This window comes from Panicum virgatum, chromosome 1K (assembly GCF_016808335.1).
Source record: "Panicum virgatum strain AP13 chromosome 1K, P.virgatum_v5, whole genome shotgun sequence".
NCBI lineage: Eukaryota > Viridiplantae > Streptophyta > Magnoliopsida > Poales > Poaceae > Panicum > Panicum virgatum.
Genome location: NC_053136.1, coordinates 10,492,911 through 10,508,849, shown reverse-complemented (window position 1 = coordinate 10,508,849; position 15,939 = coordinate 10,492,911). Strand labels below are relative to the sequence as shown.

The following is a 15,939-nucleotide window of genomic DNA, read 5'->3' as shown; positions in this document are numbered from 1 at the left end:
GCCTTGCAACAGTGAGAACTTATGTCTGGGAACGTTATGCTAATACATTTATCTTCACGATACTAGGTCCTACGGCCATAATCTATTTTTATGCGCGAACACATCAATATTGTGACCAGGAGATTAACTTCATGCTAAAACGAGTAGATTTCAAGTGTTTTCTCTTAACACACTGTAGTATTCATGGTTAGGCTACATATTGTCCGGGAGTAGGAAAATCTTATTTGTTATAATTAGAAGGATGAATTTGGATTATAAAGAAAGATATTCATTTGGCACTATTGCGTTGCATGCATCGACCAATTCAACCCAAAAAATTAAACTGATGGAAAAAAGATGACCAATTCACTTCACACTCTCCCCAATTATGCCGAGGTGTTTGCTTTATCCACTCTTTCCCTTGCCTGCCATTTTTTATATAAAAAGAAAGAAAGGGGTAAAGAATCTTTACAGAACAAACACACGAGTTCCGGCTAATTTGGTAGTGAAGGTAGTAGCACATTCTGATGCAATTATTTTTGTCAAGAGAAATTAACCTCGACCCCATAAGAGTGCTGCACGAGTTACTTTCTCAAGAAAGAAGTCCTATTTTTAATTGTGAAACATGACCTATATATTCTGTCTTCACGGTTTGTGAGAAGGCTGACGTTTTGCGTGACCTCTGAGCGCCGCCACCCCTTCCTCCCCTCCATGGCTCCATCCCGTCTCGCCGCCGTCGGAGCTGCCTGCCAGAAGTCCGTGCGGCAGTGAGGACGACGGCGGGGCCAAATCGCCATCTCGGGGCTGAATCAATCAGATCTGAGCGGGTCCCTTCTTCTAGTTCTAGATCGAGATCTCGTGGGTGACGGCCCAATCCTACCTCCGCTCGCGCTCGCCGCCGGCTGAGCGGGCCGTCGAGCCTGTGTGATCGCGAGGATGGCAGCAGAGGGGCATCTTCGGCCGGGGGCTCACTGGTGGAGCGCCCGCACTCCCCCTCTTCTCATGCTGCTGGTTGTCGGCGTCAGGGGTGTGTGGCGGCACCGCAAGTCTCGCCGCACCGCGGGCGGGCGCTCGCTAGTCGCTAGGCCCCTGCCGTATCTCCTCTCATCCCTACTGGGGTTGCCGCGTGACCTGCTGGCCCCCATTCGGTTTTTTTTTTACATATTTACCATTACTAGTAAGGTGACCGTGCTAACACCACGTATAAATTGCATATTACAAAACAAACATAGGTTCCAAAAGCCCGATCAGGAACAGCAAAATTGATGAAAGTATTCGGTAGTGTTGGAGTGACTCTAAGGAACAGCATGTAATTCAGCAACTTCTCTCTCGTCTTTGCAACCTGAAAAGAAGTTAATAACATCAGTTACCCCCTTCAGTTGTGTACAGCAACATTGTAACTTCTGCAATGACTTAATATAAACATGGAGTGACAACTTACTCCTATAAGAAATATAAAATCAAAGAAGTAGCACTGCCATAAGTTGCCGAGGCACATTCTAAATATTAAGAGAATAGAAGACACTACAATAGCACACCAGAGTCCAGCAGTGCTCATAATTCAGGAACTGAGTTGCTTGGAAGAAGTATTGATCCCTTGATCGGAACTGAATATGAAATTGCTGTTGTAACAGCCCCACAGTGCGGCACCCAGTACAAAGCTTCCTGGGTGCTGTTGCCCCACAAGGCAACGTCGACTGTGGTGCCGCCTCTTCCCTCTTCTCTGCGGTGCTGCTAGTTGGAGTCTTGAGTGTGATTGTGCAAGGTTCTCGGAGTCCAAGTGCCTTACAGGACAGTGGTAAAGACTGAAAAAAAATCACAATCACATTGGTCAGACAATTTATTTCTGAATATGATCATCGATGATCTACATATCACATTGGATAGATAAGGAATGCTATATCTAAATTCCAGCCAATGTGATTTTTTATAACATATTATTGAACTGTGTGTACATGAAAAATAGTTATATAAGAACTGACACTATTTCAAAGTAATCAGTTCAGTATATGGACTTTTTATAGCATATCCTTCTTGGTTTTAGTGCTTTCATGTTGCTTTACAGTATAAGTTAATGCTGATACCTTATGGGGAAAAAGGTACAACTGCTAAAGTATTTAACTCACAATGCATAACTGATCTATCTTTTCCTCACAGCGTGTGATAACAACATGGCCTACCCCAACTTGCTTGGGAAAAAAGGCTATGTTGTTGTTGTTGTTGTTGTTGTTGTGTGATAACAACATGCCAAAGCTTGGCTTCGACAACATTGAAAGTGCAGATGTCACCTTCCTGCATCTTTTGTTCTTTGCAATTGAAAGTAGAAGATGATGTTGTAAAGCCACACAATTCCAGCCCAGCCCCACCCAATGCCTTTGATTGAAGTGAATGCCCAGTCGGCGTACGCAGCAATCAGCGTAGCAATCTGCAATCAAGCGTGAGATTTTAGCTCGATGCAACTTATAACTCCCGATGTACTTCAAAAGGAAAGGGAGTAAGAGCTCACCAGCTGCACAACCAAGAACGCAAAGACCAGTAGAAACCCTGGTCGCTCAACAAATGAGAAATGACCAGCTCCAGGACCTCGTCACGAAGATGATAGCTTGGCTTATGGTGCTGACTTGCAGGTAAACAGCAGAGGCAAGCTTCTGGAAATCATCTTGAGCAGTCTTCTCAAGGCTTTCAACATGAAATATTCTCTGAAATATTTAATAGAAGTAAGAAAAAATAAGTAAAGGCCCTGAAAAGTATAGAAGTTCTCTAGCCAATCCTAATGTTTTAGAAAAATGATAGATTCACAGAAATCCAAATGCAGTTAACTCATTACCAAAATCCTTAATGGGGAAAAGTCTGTCTTGTATGCAGCCCAAAAGAAGATAACAGTCATCGTTACCTGATATCCACCAAGGAAAACTCCAGTAGTGAAAATTTCAGCGAGCTTCCAGCAGCTGTCAGGTAGTGGGGATGGTTTTACACGATCCTTTGATATAGTCATTATGGTACCTATTCATCACACCAAATGGTCAAACAGCATTAGAACTTTTCCTCGTTTCTACTTCAATTTCTTTCAAACACAGATAGGGAGGAAAGTACCATCATTTAGAATTGCTTCCATGCTTGCAGACGTTTCACAATCTCATACTTGTGTTCTGGAGATAAACAGTTACTCAATTAATCCAGAATCAAATATTTATGCCTCCTCCCAACAATTTATTCCTTAAACACCGTACCAGGGAATACACCAGCAAAACCATCAGCTTTCTCGATGAGATCATCAACTGGTAAAGCAGCAATAGACTCATCCTTGTTCTGTCCTAACAAAGCAGAAGAAGGATACATATTTGTACCCATTCCAAGGCGACGACCTGTTTCCTTTCCAACTGCCAGCTGAACACCTGAAAATTAGAAAACAAATAAAAAAATTGGAGATCAAGAGAAACCTAGAACAGTCATGTCAGTGTGATGAAGCCCCCACCAGGCTATAATGTACTTCTATCAAAATATGTTCTGTTGATGAGTAGGATTACATCAAAAGCACATTCACTCAGAAATATGAAGTTGTATAAATAGAAAGTGAACGATTTCTTTGATACTGTTCAGCTGGTTGTATACCTGTGATCATCTTGACATTAACTCCAAGGTTGGGTGCCCTTCGAATTGTTTTAGCGCTGTCATGTCTTGGAGGGTCAAAAAGTGGCATGAGACCAACGAAGTGCCATGGGCCACCAGGACTTTCTTTCCTCCCCTCAGGTACTTCCTACGTAAGAACAGAACAGCTCACCACTAAGACAACATATTTATAAAACTGGTAAATCTATAATCTACATCCAAGATATGCAAAGTGGATAGCAAGCCAAGATATAAGCTGCATTGTATTCTCACCTGATGTGCGACAGCAAGTGATTTAAGTCCACGCTCTGCAAATTTAGCAATCACAGCATGAACCCTCCTCTCTATCTCTGACTTATTGTGAGCCAGATGGATTATCTGCAATTCATTCATTGAGTATATAGCATGATGTTGTATGCAATGATATATAGATCTGAATGAAATTCTTTCATAAAGAAATGCTGAGATATCAAGGCATAATTAATTAATGCTTGATTCATGTGGTGCCTGTTCAGGTGCACCCTTACTAACACGGAACATTTTGCCATCACTGTCGATGTATGTCAATGCTGTTCTTTTGTCAGTAGGATTGAATGGCAGGAAGTGAACTTCTTGGATACCAGCACGTGTGAAGAATCACTTGATCCTGAGCAATGCCTCTTTCAAAAACCTGGATTACAAACTTAAAGTTATTTAAACCACACAAGAGATAGCTAAGATAATGTAAATGGTTGTTCTTGTCTTACTTTAACAAGGTTCTTGTCCACAGTAAGCTTGTTCAGGGTCAATGTTCCAGTTTTATCACTGCAAAGAACATCCACGGCTCAAGCGGCAACTGGGACCGCACCAAATCTCCCAAACCCTAACCCTAAGATCGAAGAGATCCTCACCTGTGCACGGCTCAAGCGGTGACTGGGCCCGCACCTGCAGCACGGATGGGAAGTCCGCGCCTCGCCGGGATCGTTGCCGGATGAAGCTCGATTAGTAGATTATATAAATTAAACAGAAAATAAGAAAAATATATTTGTTTACATATAACTCCGCATATACTGACTGGAAGACTCTCTCCTGAGTCGTCTCAGCATAGCCGGTCCCAAGCCCGGGTAAAGGATGAGGGTTGCGTTAGCTTTTGGCAAACCAGCATAAAAAATAGCCACTCTAATGGATTTGAAACCCACAAAAAACTCGTTGGGGCGTAACCCTCTTAGCGACGCGCTACATCGGAACCCGGGTGTGGTGATAAATGGGCAAGGGCCGGGTCGCCATCCCCCCAAGGGCGCGTCGTATCGTGACCTGGGTACGATGATAAGTGAGCAAGGGTCGGGTCGTCACCTGAATGGCGCGCTACATCTACGCCCGGGTGTAGTGAAAAATGAGCAAGGGTCTTCGCACTTCCCTCGACGGGTGCGAAGGGTAAGGAAGCTAGCCGAGCCAACTAGGATTCGTATAGGTAGCTGGAACGTAGGGTCCCTAACGGGTAAGTTGCGAGAGCTAGTTGATGCAGCAATTAGGAGGCGTGTAAATATTCTATGCGTTCAGGAGACTAAATGTAAGGGCCAGAAGGCGAAGGAGGTTGAGGATACTGGCTTCAAGCTTTGGTACACGGGGGCAACATCAGATAGGAATGGTGTCGGTATCTTGATCGATAGGAGCCTTAAGGATGGAGTCGTAGAGGTTAGAAGGCGAGGCAATCGGATTATCCTGGTCCGGTTGGTAGTTGGAGTTTCGGTTGTGAATGTGATCAGTGCCTATGCCCCTCAGGTAGATCTTAGTGAGAGCACCAAGAAGCAGTTCTGGAAAGATTTGGATAGTATGGTCGGTACCGTGCCTATCAACGAGAAACTCCTCATTGGAGGAGATCTCAACGTCCATGTGGGTGCGACTAATGTAGGGTTCGAGCGAGTGCACGGGGGTTCTGGGAATGGTAGCAGGAGTCAAGAGGGGGAGGATGTTTTGAACTTCGCATTGGCCTACGATTTGTTGATAGCGAATACCCTTTTTAGGAAGAGAGAATCCCATCTTGTGACCTTTCGTAGTGGACAACACTCGAGCCAGATCGACTTTATCCTTGCTAGGAGGGAGTATAGACGGGATTGCTTAGATAGTAAGGTGATACCTAGGGAGTATGTTGTCCCTCAACATAAGCTTGCGGTAGCGGACTTTCATTTTCGGGTACGTGTCCACCGGGACAAACGTGCCAAGTTTGCGAGAATGAAGTGGTGGAAGCTTAGAGGGGAAGCAGCGCAAACGTTTAAGGAGAGGATGCTAGGTGAGGGTCCTTGGGAAGAAGGAGAAGATGCAGACAATATGTGGCTAATGATGGCAACATGTGTTCGAAAGGTGGCCTCAGAGTTGTTTGGCGTGAGTAGGGGAGGCAAACAGGAAGGGAAAAGACACCTGGTGGTGGAATGACGAGGTGCAAAGGGCTATTAAGGAGAAGGAGGAGTGTTTCAAGCGCCTCCACCTTGAAAAGAGTGCAGCCAACATCGAGGGCTATAAATTAGCGAAGAGGGTTGCAAAGCGAGCTGAGTGTAGCAAAGGGTAAGGCGTATGATGACCTGTATCAGCGGCTAGGCACGAAAGAAGGGGAGAATGACATTTATAGGATGGCTAGGATCCGCGAGCAGAAGACAAGGGACATCAACCAAATCAAATACATTAAGGATGGGACAGATCGACTGCTAGTGAAGGATGAGCACATCATGAATAGATGGAGAGAGTATTTCGACAAGTTGTTTAATGAGGAGAGTGAGGGCCCTACCCTTGAGTTAGATGACTCTTTTGACAATATCAACAGACGTTTTGTGAGGAGAATTCAGGAGCTAGAGATCGGAGAGGCTTTGAAGAGGCTGAAGGGAGGTAAAGCGATGGGCCCTGATGGTATCCCCATTGAGGTGTGGAGATGCCTAGGAGATAGAGCAATAGTATGGTTAACTAAACTTTTTAATCTCATTTTTCGGTCAAACAAGATGGCGGAAGAATGAAGGAGAAGTATATTAGTACATATCTTAAAAAACAAGGGCGATGTTCAAAGTTGTACTAACTACCGTGGGATTAGGCTGATGAGCCATACGATGAAGCTTTGGGAGAGGGTTATCGAGCATCGCCTAAGAAGAGTGACAAGTGTGACCCAAAACCAATTTGGGTTCATGCCTGGAAGGTCAACCATGGAGGCGATTTTCTTAATACGACAATTGATGGAGAGATATAGGGAGCAGAAGAAGGACTTGCACATGATCTTCATTGACCTTAAGAAGGCATATGACAAAGTACCGAGAAATGTCATGTGGTGGGCCTTGGAGAAACACAAAGTCCCAACTAAGTACATTACCCTCATTAAGGATATGTATAAGGATGCAACGACGTTTGTCCGGACATGTGATGGCAACACTACTGACTTTTCTATTAACATAGGCCTACACCAGGGGTCAGCATTGAGCCCTTATTTATTTGATTTAGTGATGGATGAGGTCACAAGGGATCTACAAGGTGAGATCCTTTGGTGTATGCTCTTTGCTGATGATGTGGTGCTAGTTGACGAGAGTAGAGCAGGGGTTAATAGGAAGTTAGAGTTGTGGAGGCGCACGTTAGAGGCGAAAAGGTTCAGACTTAGTAGGACCAAGACCGAATACATGATGTGCGATTTCAGCGCGACTAAGCATGAGGGGGGAGACGTTAGTCTAGATGGGCAAGTGATGGTCCAGAAGTATACTTTTCGGTATTTAGGATCGGTGCTATAAAAAGATGACGACATTGATGAAGATGTTAGGCATAGAATTTTAGCTGGCTGGTTGAAATGGCGGCAAGCTTCTGGCATCCTTTGTGACAAGAGGGTGCCACAAAAGCTAAAAGACAAATTCTATATGACAGCAATTCGTCCGACGATGTTATATGGTGCTGAATGTTGGACTACAAAAAGGCGACATGTCCAGCAACTGAGTGTAGCAGAGATGCGGATGTTGCGGTGGTTTTGCTGGCACACAAGGAGGGATAGAGTCCGGAACGAAGTTATTCGGGATAAGGTCGGGGTGGCACCAATTGAGGAGAAACTTACCCAGCATCGGCTGAGATGGTTTGGACATGTCCAACGAAGGCCTCCTGAGGCGCCGGTGCGTAATGGGGTTCTTGAGCGGGTCGATAATGTAAAGAGGGGTAGAGGTAGACCTAAACTGACGTGGGATGAGTCGGTTAAGAGAGACCAAGGATTGGAATATCTCTAAAGAGATAGCTTTGGATAGGAGCGCTTGGAGACTAGCTATCAATGTGCCTGAACCTTGAACTTATTTCTTTCGGGTTTCATCTTTAGCCTACCGCAATTTGCTTGGGAAAAAAAGACTATGTTGTTGTTGTATATTTGTTTACATATAACTAGAAAAATCTATCTATAATTCAATAGGAAGCGCAAAATATTTTAGCATTTTATATGTAACCAGTTAGAATGTGCTTCAATAGTGCAAGTTCCATATATGTGAAAAAAACTTCCATGCCTGGTTACTCAGCAGAATCAGAGCCTTCATCGGCACACACAAAAGATACAGGGATTTCTATATTTTACCATGAGCGTTGTGTTTCTGCAGCAATTTGTGGTCAGATTCTTCTGTCCACGCATGTGTGAGCATGTCGGGGCCGCCACTCCGTGTGGCTTGCCGCAGAGCTCCCTCGCCGGACCAACCGCCGCCAGAACGCTCGTCCCTTTACGCCATCCCGGATCTGAAATAGAATGGAGAAAAAAGAAGCGGGAAAGTGAGAGAAGCAAGCTGGAGCAACCGGAAGAGGGGAAGTAATCTAGCAGCAGAGAGGCGCCCCCCGGGCAGGCGCCGGCCACCGTGGCCACGGCCGGTCGTCCAGGGCCTCCGCGCGCGAGCGCAGCACAGAGGCAAGGCCGGCCTGCCGCGTCACCGGCCAGCGCCTCCACGTGCGCGAGCACGAGCGCGGCACAGAGGCAACGCCGGCCTGCGGCGTGGCCGGCCAGTGCGTCCATGTCGCCCAGGCGAAGGAACGCTACGCTGAAGCAGATCCGGCCAAGGGAGCTGCAGATCCGGCGAGGGAGAGGGAGGATCCGGAGCCCGCAGGCGGCAGGCGTCCCGGAGGCGGCGGCCGAGCCCACAGGTGGCGCCTCCCGGCGGCGGCGTCCGAGCCCGCAGGCCGCTGGAGGGGAGGCGCGCGGCACTCCGGCCCCCGGCGCAGGGCGGGTCTCCGCTGGCGCCTTGCGGGGCTGTCGGCGTCCGCTGGCGCCGCCGCCGAGCCGAGTCCGCGAGGGCCGCCGCCGGGCCGAGTCCGCGAGAGCCGCTGCTGGCCGCGGGCGTCTGGTCGCGCCACCGCGGGGCGGGGCCGAGTTCGCGTGAGCCGCGGCCGGTCCGACTGGGTTCTCCTCTGTGGTGTTTTTTTTTTCAATTTTGATTCGATTCGACGCGGGGAGGCGAGGAGTCGGTCTGTGGGTCTCGCGGGAGGGGAGGGATGACTGAGGAGGTTTGATCCAGGCATCCAGGACCGTTGGATCTGGGTGAGTAAGAGAAAATATATCTTTGAACTAATCTGGACTGTTCATTTGAATGATTTGTTAGTTTTGGGTGTACTATTGTGGGTGTACTTAGGAGAGTTGAGGAGAAACAATGACTGTAGTAAGCAGGGTGTTGGGTGTACTTAACAAAGTTTTTTTGGTGGATTATATGTATTAGATAACGGATGTCACTCGCTCTTTAACACTTTTATAATGGCTCCTACATATTTAGCACTCATGTAGCTGTAGCCCTACATTTTTACAATTTTGGCTGACGTGGCACACCACAGAGGCATGACACATTAGCGCACAGTCAGCAGGGCCACGCGAAATGTCTTTTCTACCCCTGACTAGCTCCTCTCTTCTCTCTCCAATAGCTGGGTCCCACAGATCCTCTCACTACCAGGTGGGGTCTACCTCCGATTCCTGCCCCCTTCCTTGCACCGTGCCTACCAGGGTCTCTTCCTCGACTCCGCCGCGGGCCCGGCCGCCGCCGCCCGCGCCTACCAGGGCCTCCGCCTCGGCACAGGAGGTAAAAAAGAGGCATGGGGAGGAAAAGCTGGGAGCTTTATGCCATCATGCCGATTCCATAGGGGAATGTAATTTGGCTTTTGGGGGCTCGGGAGGAGCACCACCCACCGAATTCTCCTACTAGCATCAGCCAACTAACCATGCGCGCGGCACGATTAGGAAGAGGAAGGGGGAACGGTGCCTGGCGCTCGGCTCCGGCCAGCCCCAGCGGCAGCGCAATCGCGGAGCGACGCGCTGAGCCGGCTGCAATGCACGCCCGCCGCTGGCGGGCGGCGCCGCGTCGTGTCGGGACGGGGCGTCGTGGAGCAGGAGAGGCAAGGCGAGCGGCGGACGGCGAGCGCGCTGCGGTGTGGTGTGGTAGCCCCTCCAATCAACCTGACGCCCGCCGGTGCAGGGAAGGGGGCAGGAACCGGAGGTAGGAGATGAAACTGACAAATGGACCTCACCTGATAGTGAGAGGATCTTTGGGACCCATCTGTCGGAGAGAGAAGAGAGGAGCTGGTCAGCGGTAGAAAAGACATTTCGCGTGGCCCTGCTGACTGTGCGCCAACGTGTCATGTCTCAGTGGCGTACCACATCAGCCAAAGTGGTAAAAATGTAGGAGCTGTAGCTATAGAAGTGCTAAATATGTAGGAGCTATTTTAAAAATACTAAACGAGCTAGTGATATTCATTATAATGGTAAATATATAAAAAATTCCATTCGGGAGTGGCTCGACCACGGCCGGGGCGACACGGTGACGGGATGGCATCTACAGCCTACTAGTGGAGAGTTGTCCTGGGAGACTGGCCGGACGCCGAATGTTGCTCCCAGTGGGTGCAGACGTACGGAGGTGGCTTCACAGAGCGCAAGGAGAAAAGTTAGAGCCAGTTTGGACGGTACTCATCGTATCAAATGTTCGAACACATGTACGGAGCATTAAATACAGTTGAAAAAAACTAATTACACGACATAACTATTTCATACGAGATGAATCTAATAACAATAATTAATTCATAATTAAATATTAATTGTCAAATAACAACGAAATGTGCTACATTACCAAAGCCAAATTTTTTCACCATCTAAACACAGCCTCAGTCCGGCTTCACGCCGGCTAGCAATGATGACACTTTTGCGCCGATTTTCTTCTTGAAGGCATTGCTGATGCCCTATCTACAGAAATTTTGATGGATCTCTAGGAGAAAATCTAATTTTGGCTTGTTGGATGAGGCGGTGACCGCGTCTTTGATGTTGTTTTCTTCTTAGAGCGTCATCTTGGAGATCCTTCCATTTGACATAGTTATACATCGAGTTTCTAAAAAGATAATTGCTGTGATGGTTTAGTATTGCGTAAAGATTTTATAAGGATGGAACGTTAACGAGAGAAGGATCAAAACTTAGTCTCCTTAATTTCTTTCTTTGTTTATTAGATTTAGAGTCTAAAAACTCTTGTAATATTTAGTTGTAGACATTCATATATTAATGTTCAAGACCAGAATTTTCTTTATCTAAAAAATGTATTGGGATTATTGTGTTTTTGCCCTTGTTCTGAACTTTAAATGTGATTTTACACTCACTGTTTTTCACTTTACATTTTTACTCCTACTATTTCACTGGTAAGCCTCCGTTTACTCTAGAATTGACTCCGTTAGCTACATAAAGAATTTAAAATAATTTAAAAAGAAAAAAACCTGTGTATATAGTGAAAAGAAAAAAATACTCCTTATCCTCTTATCTCTTCAGCCGTGTTCCCTTGCTTCTCTCCCCGACGTTCTTTCCCCATCCCGTGCTAACCTAGGTAGCCCGAGCAGGGGCGGTCACCAGCTGCGGCGGTGCTCAAGATGGCAATGGGCGCCCGAAACTCGAGTACCCAACGGGTTTACCCGATAAGAAGATGGGTATGGAATGAGTTTTCTACCCGTGGGTGTATTATTGGGCAAAATCTTATACCCGTCGGGTATGGCAGGTACGGGTGCGGATGTATACTACCCATACCCGCCTACCCGCGGGTAAGACATACCCACACAAAAACCCATATGGCCCATGAATTTTGCTCAAATCCAATTAATCCCTCCTAGTATATATATTGTTGGACTCTACTTGAAATCCTACTCCACACTCACTCTAATTTTAGTTTGAAATGAATTATTTTTCATATGAATATGTGATATTTATATGTAATTCTCGGGTATGTTTTTGGGTACGGGTTATCCGTCGGGTATAAATTACCCGCTGGGTACGGATACGGAATCATTTTCCTACCAGTGTACGGGTACGGGTAACCCGACAGGTAAAACTTAATTCTAACAGATACAGATATGGGTGGTCAATAACCGTCGGGTATGTAACCGTTGCCATCTTTAGGCGGCGCGTGGCTGTGCGCGCCAGGGCCGGGCAGCGTGTGCCCGGCGCGGCGGCTGTGGCCAGCGCGTACGCGCCAGGGCCGTGCGGCGGCTGCGTCCAGTGCTCGCGCGCAAGGGCCGTGCGTCGCGGCGGCTGCTGCAGGGGCGCGTGGACGTGTGGAGGCAGGGGTCGTGCGGAGACAGGGGCGCGCGCGTGGAGGCAGCCGCGCGTGTAGAGACCGTGGCTCGTGGAGGCAGGGGCGTGGATTCCAGAGGCAAGCAAACAACGACCAGACACTCTCATCGCCGTGGAGCCGGATTCCAGAGCCGTGGAGTGTGTGCCCAGTTACCAAATTTCGATCTCTAATTGCGTATTGACTAATTGGGGATGAATTAACCCTGAGATTTAGACAATTGTATTAATTTAGTTTCAATTGCTCAGATTTGTATCAGATGAGTTTGAATCTTGTTACTTCAATTGCACTAATTTAGTTACAATTGGTCTGACTTATTTTTGTGTGTCATGATGCTATTCAAATTCTGTCAAATTTTTGTTCATATTTTTAATGAAATGCTGCTGAAATATAATAGCAAATAAGGGTATATTCACAAAGTTCTAAAAAATACGAGTATATTCGAAAGGGTAAAATTGTCTTCTTTAACACTGTTATGTGCTATTCACGGAGTAGGGGTAAAATGATGCTTTGTTTTCAAACAGTAGGGGTAAAAATGTAAAGTGAAAGAAAGTGAGGTTAAAATCACAATTAAAATTCAAAACAAGAGTAAGAACACAATTGCCCCAAATATATTCTGTCTTCCTTTGGCAGCAATTCTAACCCAGTAAGTCACCCGAAAAAAAACCCTAGTAAGTCGTAATTTGTCAGGAACGTTAGACAACTATTGATTGGTTCCGCCATAAATATTCTGCAGCTTGCAGCTGATGTTGGACATGGATTTGGCAGGAATCTTAGGCCTGTTTAGATCTTTTATCTGTAAACCCGTAAATAAAAAAAACGTCACATCGAATGTTTTGACACATAGATGGAGTACTAAATGAAGTCTATTTACAAAATTTTTTATATGGATTGGCTGTAAATCGCGAGACCAATCTAATGAGCCTACTTAATCCATGATTTGCAACAGTGATGCTACAGTAATCATCCACTAATTATGGATTAATCATGGATTAATTAGCATTATTAGATTCGTCTCGCGATTTACAACCCATCTGTGCAAAAAAATTGTAAATAAACTTCATTTAATACTTCAAATTAGCAAGATTCCTTTGCAAAATTTTTACACGTAAACAACTAAACACGGCCTTACTATCTTAGGCAAATGGTGAATTTGCTCCAGAGATGTCCAAAACTATTCTGGAACTTGCAGTTGATAAAAGGCAACTGATGGAAGTTTGCACCCTATGGTGGAACGTGGAAGCGGAGTTTTTATCATTCCAGAAGGAAGATTTTGTATTTTTGTGGATCGTAGGGGTCTTTCGCGAAAAGCTTGTACTCACTACTCAAGAAAGCGAGGAAACTGAATTCCACGAAAAACGTCTTACAGGCATGCTTAACATGTACATCTATTCAATATCCTCTTACATTTCTATATGCTACTACTTTATATTCCTATATCTAAATACTTGTCTAGTGGCATAGGATCTCATGTTAACATAGGGCAAGTACATTGGTGTCGTCTTAAAGGCGGTCTCATGCAGCGACACGTAATCTTTAAGTCGACCTACTAGACAATTTTTACAACTCGTACAATGATTGAAAGTAGTCTCGTGCTCCTAAATTTTAGCCTATGAGGTAGTTGTTTCGCGAGGCAACCACCTCTTTCTCTCACCTCTACATCATCAAAAATCCTACGTGGCATTACATGAGACGACCTATGAAACTGCTGACATGTAGCAATGTACCTGCTCTTAAACCCTGTGGGCGTGGCGCATCCATCTTGTACAATGCCACAATTGGAAAAAGGTTTTTTGGTTTTACTTTACATGAAGCAAGCAGCATCATTACAACATTATCGGTTGAACAGCTTGTTGGGGATCGCCCCCTCGCGAAGGTGGCGAGACCCGAAGGTCCGCCGAAGGTCGTGACACTCACTAACCATTAAGGGTCATTTCTCCCCATTCATTTTGTGAAAAAGCAGGGATGATGATCAATCCCAGATGTCGGAGGCCCACGGAACTCGTCGATGCCCGATGCCCGAAGGTGACGTCTAGAACCTTCGGAGCAGGCAGCAACGTGGAGTTGATGAACGACGAAGGCGAAGCTCCGCGAAGCCTAGCGAAGGTCATCACCGAAGGTCTAGATGGTGACGTCCAGAACCTTCGGGACGCGGTGGGCGACGCGGAGGTGATGAACGACGAAGGCGAAGGCCCGCAAAGCCCAGCAAAGGTCATCACCGAGTGTCATGAAACATGTGATCCGGGTAGGAGTGTCCACGTCGGACTGTCTTACCTTGTAAAATTACTGAATACCCCTGTTGTAATCTATTGACCTCCGGAGGAATTGGAGTGGCATTCTTGGAATGTAGTAATAAAGTCGGGGATATAAATACCCCCTTTCACCCAATATTGTACGGGGTCGGACACTTGAAGAATGATAGTGCAATCACGATTGTGCAACTTGTTCCCTTGAGTTCCTCGCTTTGTCCGAAGCTTATTTTCGCCCTCTCTGTTTGGAGATCGAGCTCTAGATCCCAACACAGCTGAACTGACTTATCTTCCCAGATTTTTGTCGGAAGTTTAATCTAAATATTTCTCTCATGGCCTGTGAGTCCTCTGTACATTTGTTTGTCCCTACCCAAGGGCTAGAGAATTTTTAAATGCTTTTGAAACAAATTCCTGCCAAGGACTTATCCGCAATGGCCCCTGGACCCAAAGGCAAGGTATTTTCTTGGAACTTTTTGAGGTCTTGTATCCTGTATGGGTTACATCAGCATGCAAATACTTTCTGTTGAGTATCAAACATGGGATCCGTGGAGTTTGCATTGACGGGCACCTGCACACCTAACCAAATGAGAAAATAGATCCATTAACGTGCTCAATATTAGGGAAATTCCGCATGAAAAAAAGAAGACCCCCAAAAGGAGATTTAACTGTTGGGCCGAATTTCTTATCTAGAAGATGGGCCTTGTGACAGTGTATGTGGGGTTACCACTATCTGAGCTGAAGAACGGGCTCCTACCAAGTTTGTCACAAGAACACTTTGTCAGGACTCAGGACAGAGTAGTTTTATTTCATTTGGTGTAAAATGTTTAAAGTACACAAACATACATTTAAAGTATTAAATATAGACTAATAACAAAACAAATTACAGATCTCGTCTGTAAACTGCAAGACGAATTTATTAAACCTAATTAATCCATCAATAGTAAATATTTACTGTAGCACCATATTGTCAAATCACGACGCAATTAGGTTCAAAAAATTCATCTCGCAATTTATATACAAACTGTGCAATTGATTTTTTTTATCTACATTTAATGCTTCATACATGTGTTCAAATATTTGATATGATATTTTTGGCCAAAAAATTTTAGATCTAAACAAGACTTAAGGAAATTGAGACCACGTGACAGAGCAACCGCTGACTGGGAGTTGGTCTCGGCCCTTGGAAAGCATTGGTGAACCCGCGCGAACGAGCAGCAGCATCGTCACGACGCAGCGGTTGGCGTCAGCCGGGGGCGTAGCTCTTGGGGACACGAGGATTGACTCTTAAACTACTGATAAAATTTATTCCATAACTCCTAGTCTATTTTGCGAGACGAATCTAATGAACTTAACTAATTCATAATTTGTTACAACAATGCTACGGTTATCATCCTCTAATCATGAATTAATTAATATATCTCGTTAGATTCGTATTACGAAATAGTCGAAAAGTTTAATTTGCAAGTAGTTTTATATATAAATTTTATTAAATACTGCTAAATAGTAAGATTCTCTAGACCTATTTTTAACCTCTTGGATCCAAACGAGCCCTT

The 15,939-nt window shown here is 45.7% G+C and overlaps 1 protein-coding gene across 4 annotated transcripts; it reads right to left on the bottom strand.

Moving 5' to 3' along the window:
* Positions 1-1,373: 1,373 nt before the first annotated feature.
* LOC120691712 (plasma membrane ATPase 2-like) lies at positions 1,374-8,947 on the bottom strand. 4 transcript variants are annotated; one of them, XR_005682384.1, is made up of 12 exons: positions 8,144-8,809; positions 4,479-4,538; positions 4,335-4,392; positions 4,120-4,258; positions 3,862-3,966; positions 3,592-3,736; positions 3,210-3,374; positions 3,073-3,128; positions 2,873-2,982; positions 2,486-2,678; positions 2,106-2,404; positions 1,374-1,784 (listed from the first exon to the last, which is right to left on the bottom strand). XR_005682384.1 is itself a non-coding variant. In XM_039974913.1 (9 exons), the coding sequence occupies exons 1-5, from the start codon at positions 8,567-8,569 to the stop codon at positions 3,079-3,081; spliced, it is 891 nt and encodes a 296-aa protein (XP_039830847.1). In that variant the 5' UTR covers positions 8,570-8,947; the 3' UTR covers positions 1,374-1,784; positions 2,106-2,404; positions 2,486-2,678; positions 2,873-2,982; positions 3,073-3,078. The 4 variants fall into 4 exon arrangements, 1 of the variants encoding a protein (XP_039830847.1); XR_005682392.1 differs by having other exon boundaries at positions 4,479-4,512; positions 8,144-8,808; XR_005682380.1 differs by lacking the exon at positions 8,144-8,809 and having other exon boundaries at positions 4,479-4,764.
* Between the last annotated feature and the right edge of the window lie 6,992 nt (positions 8,948-15,939).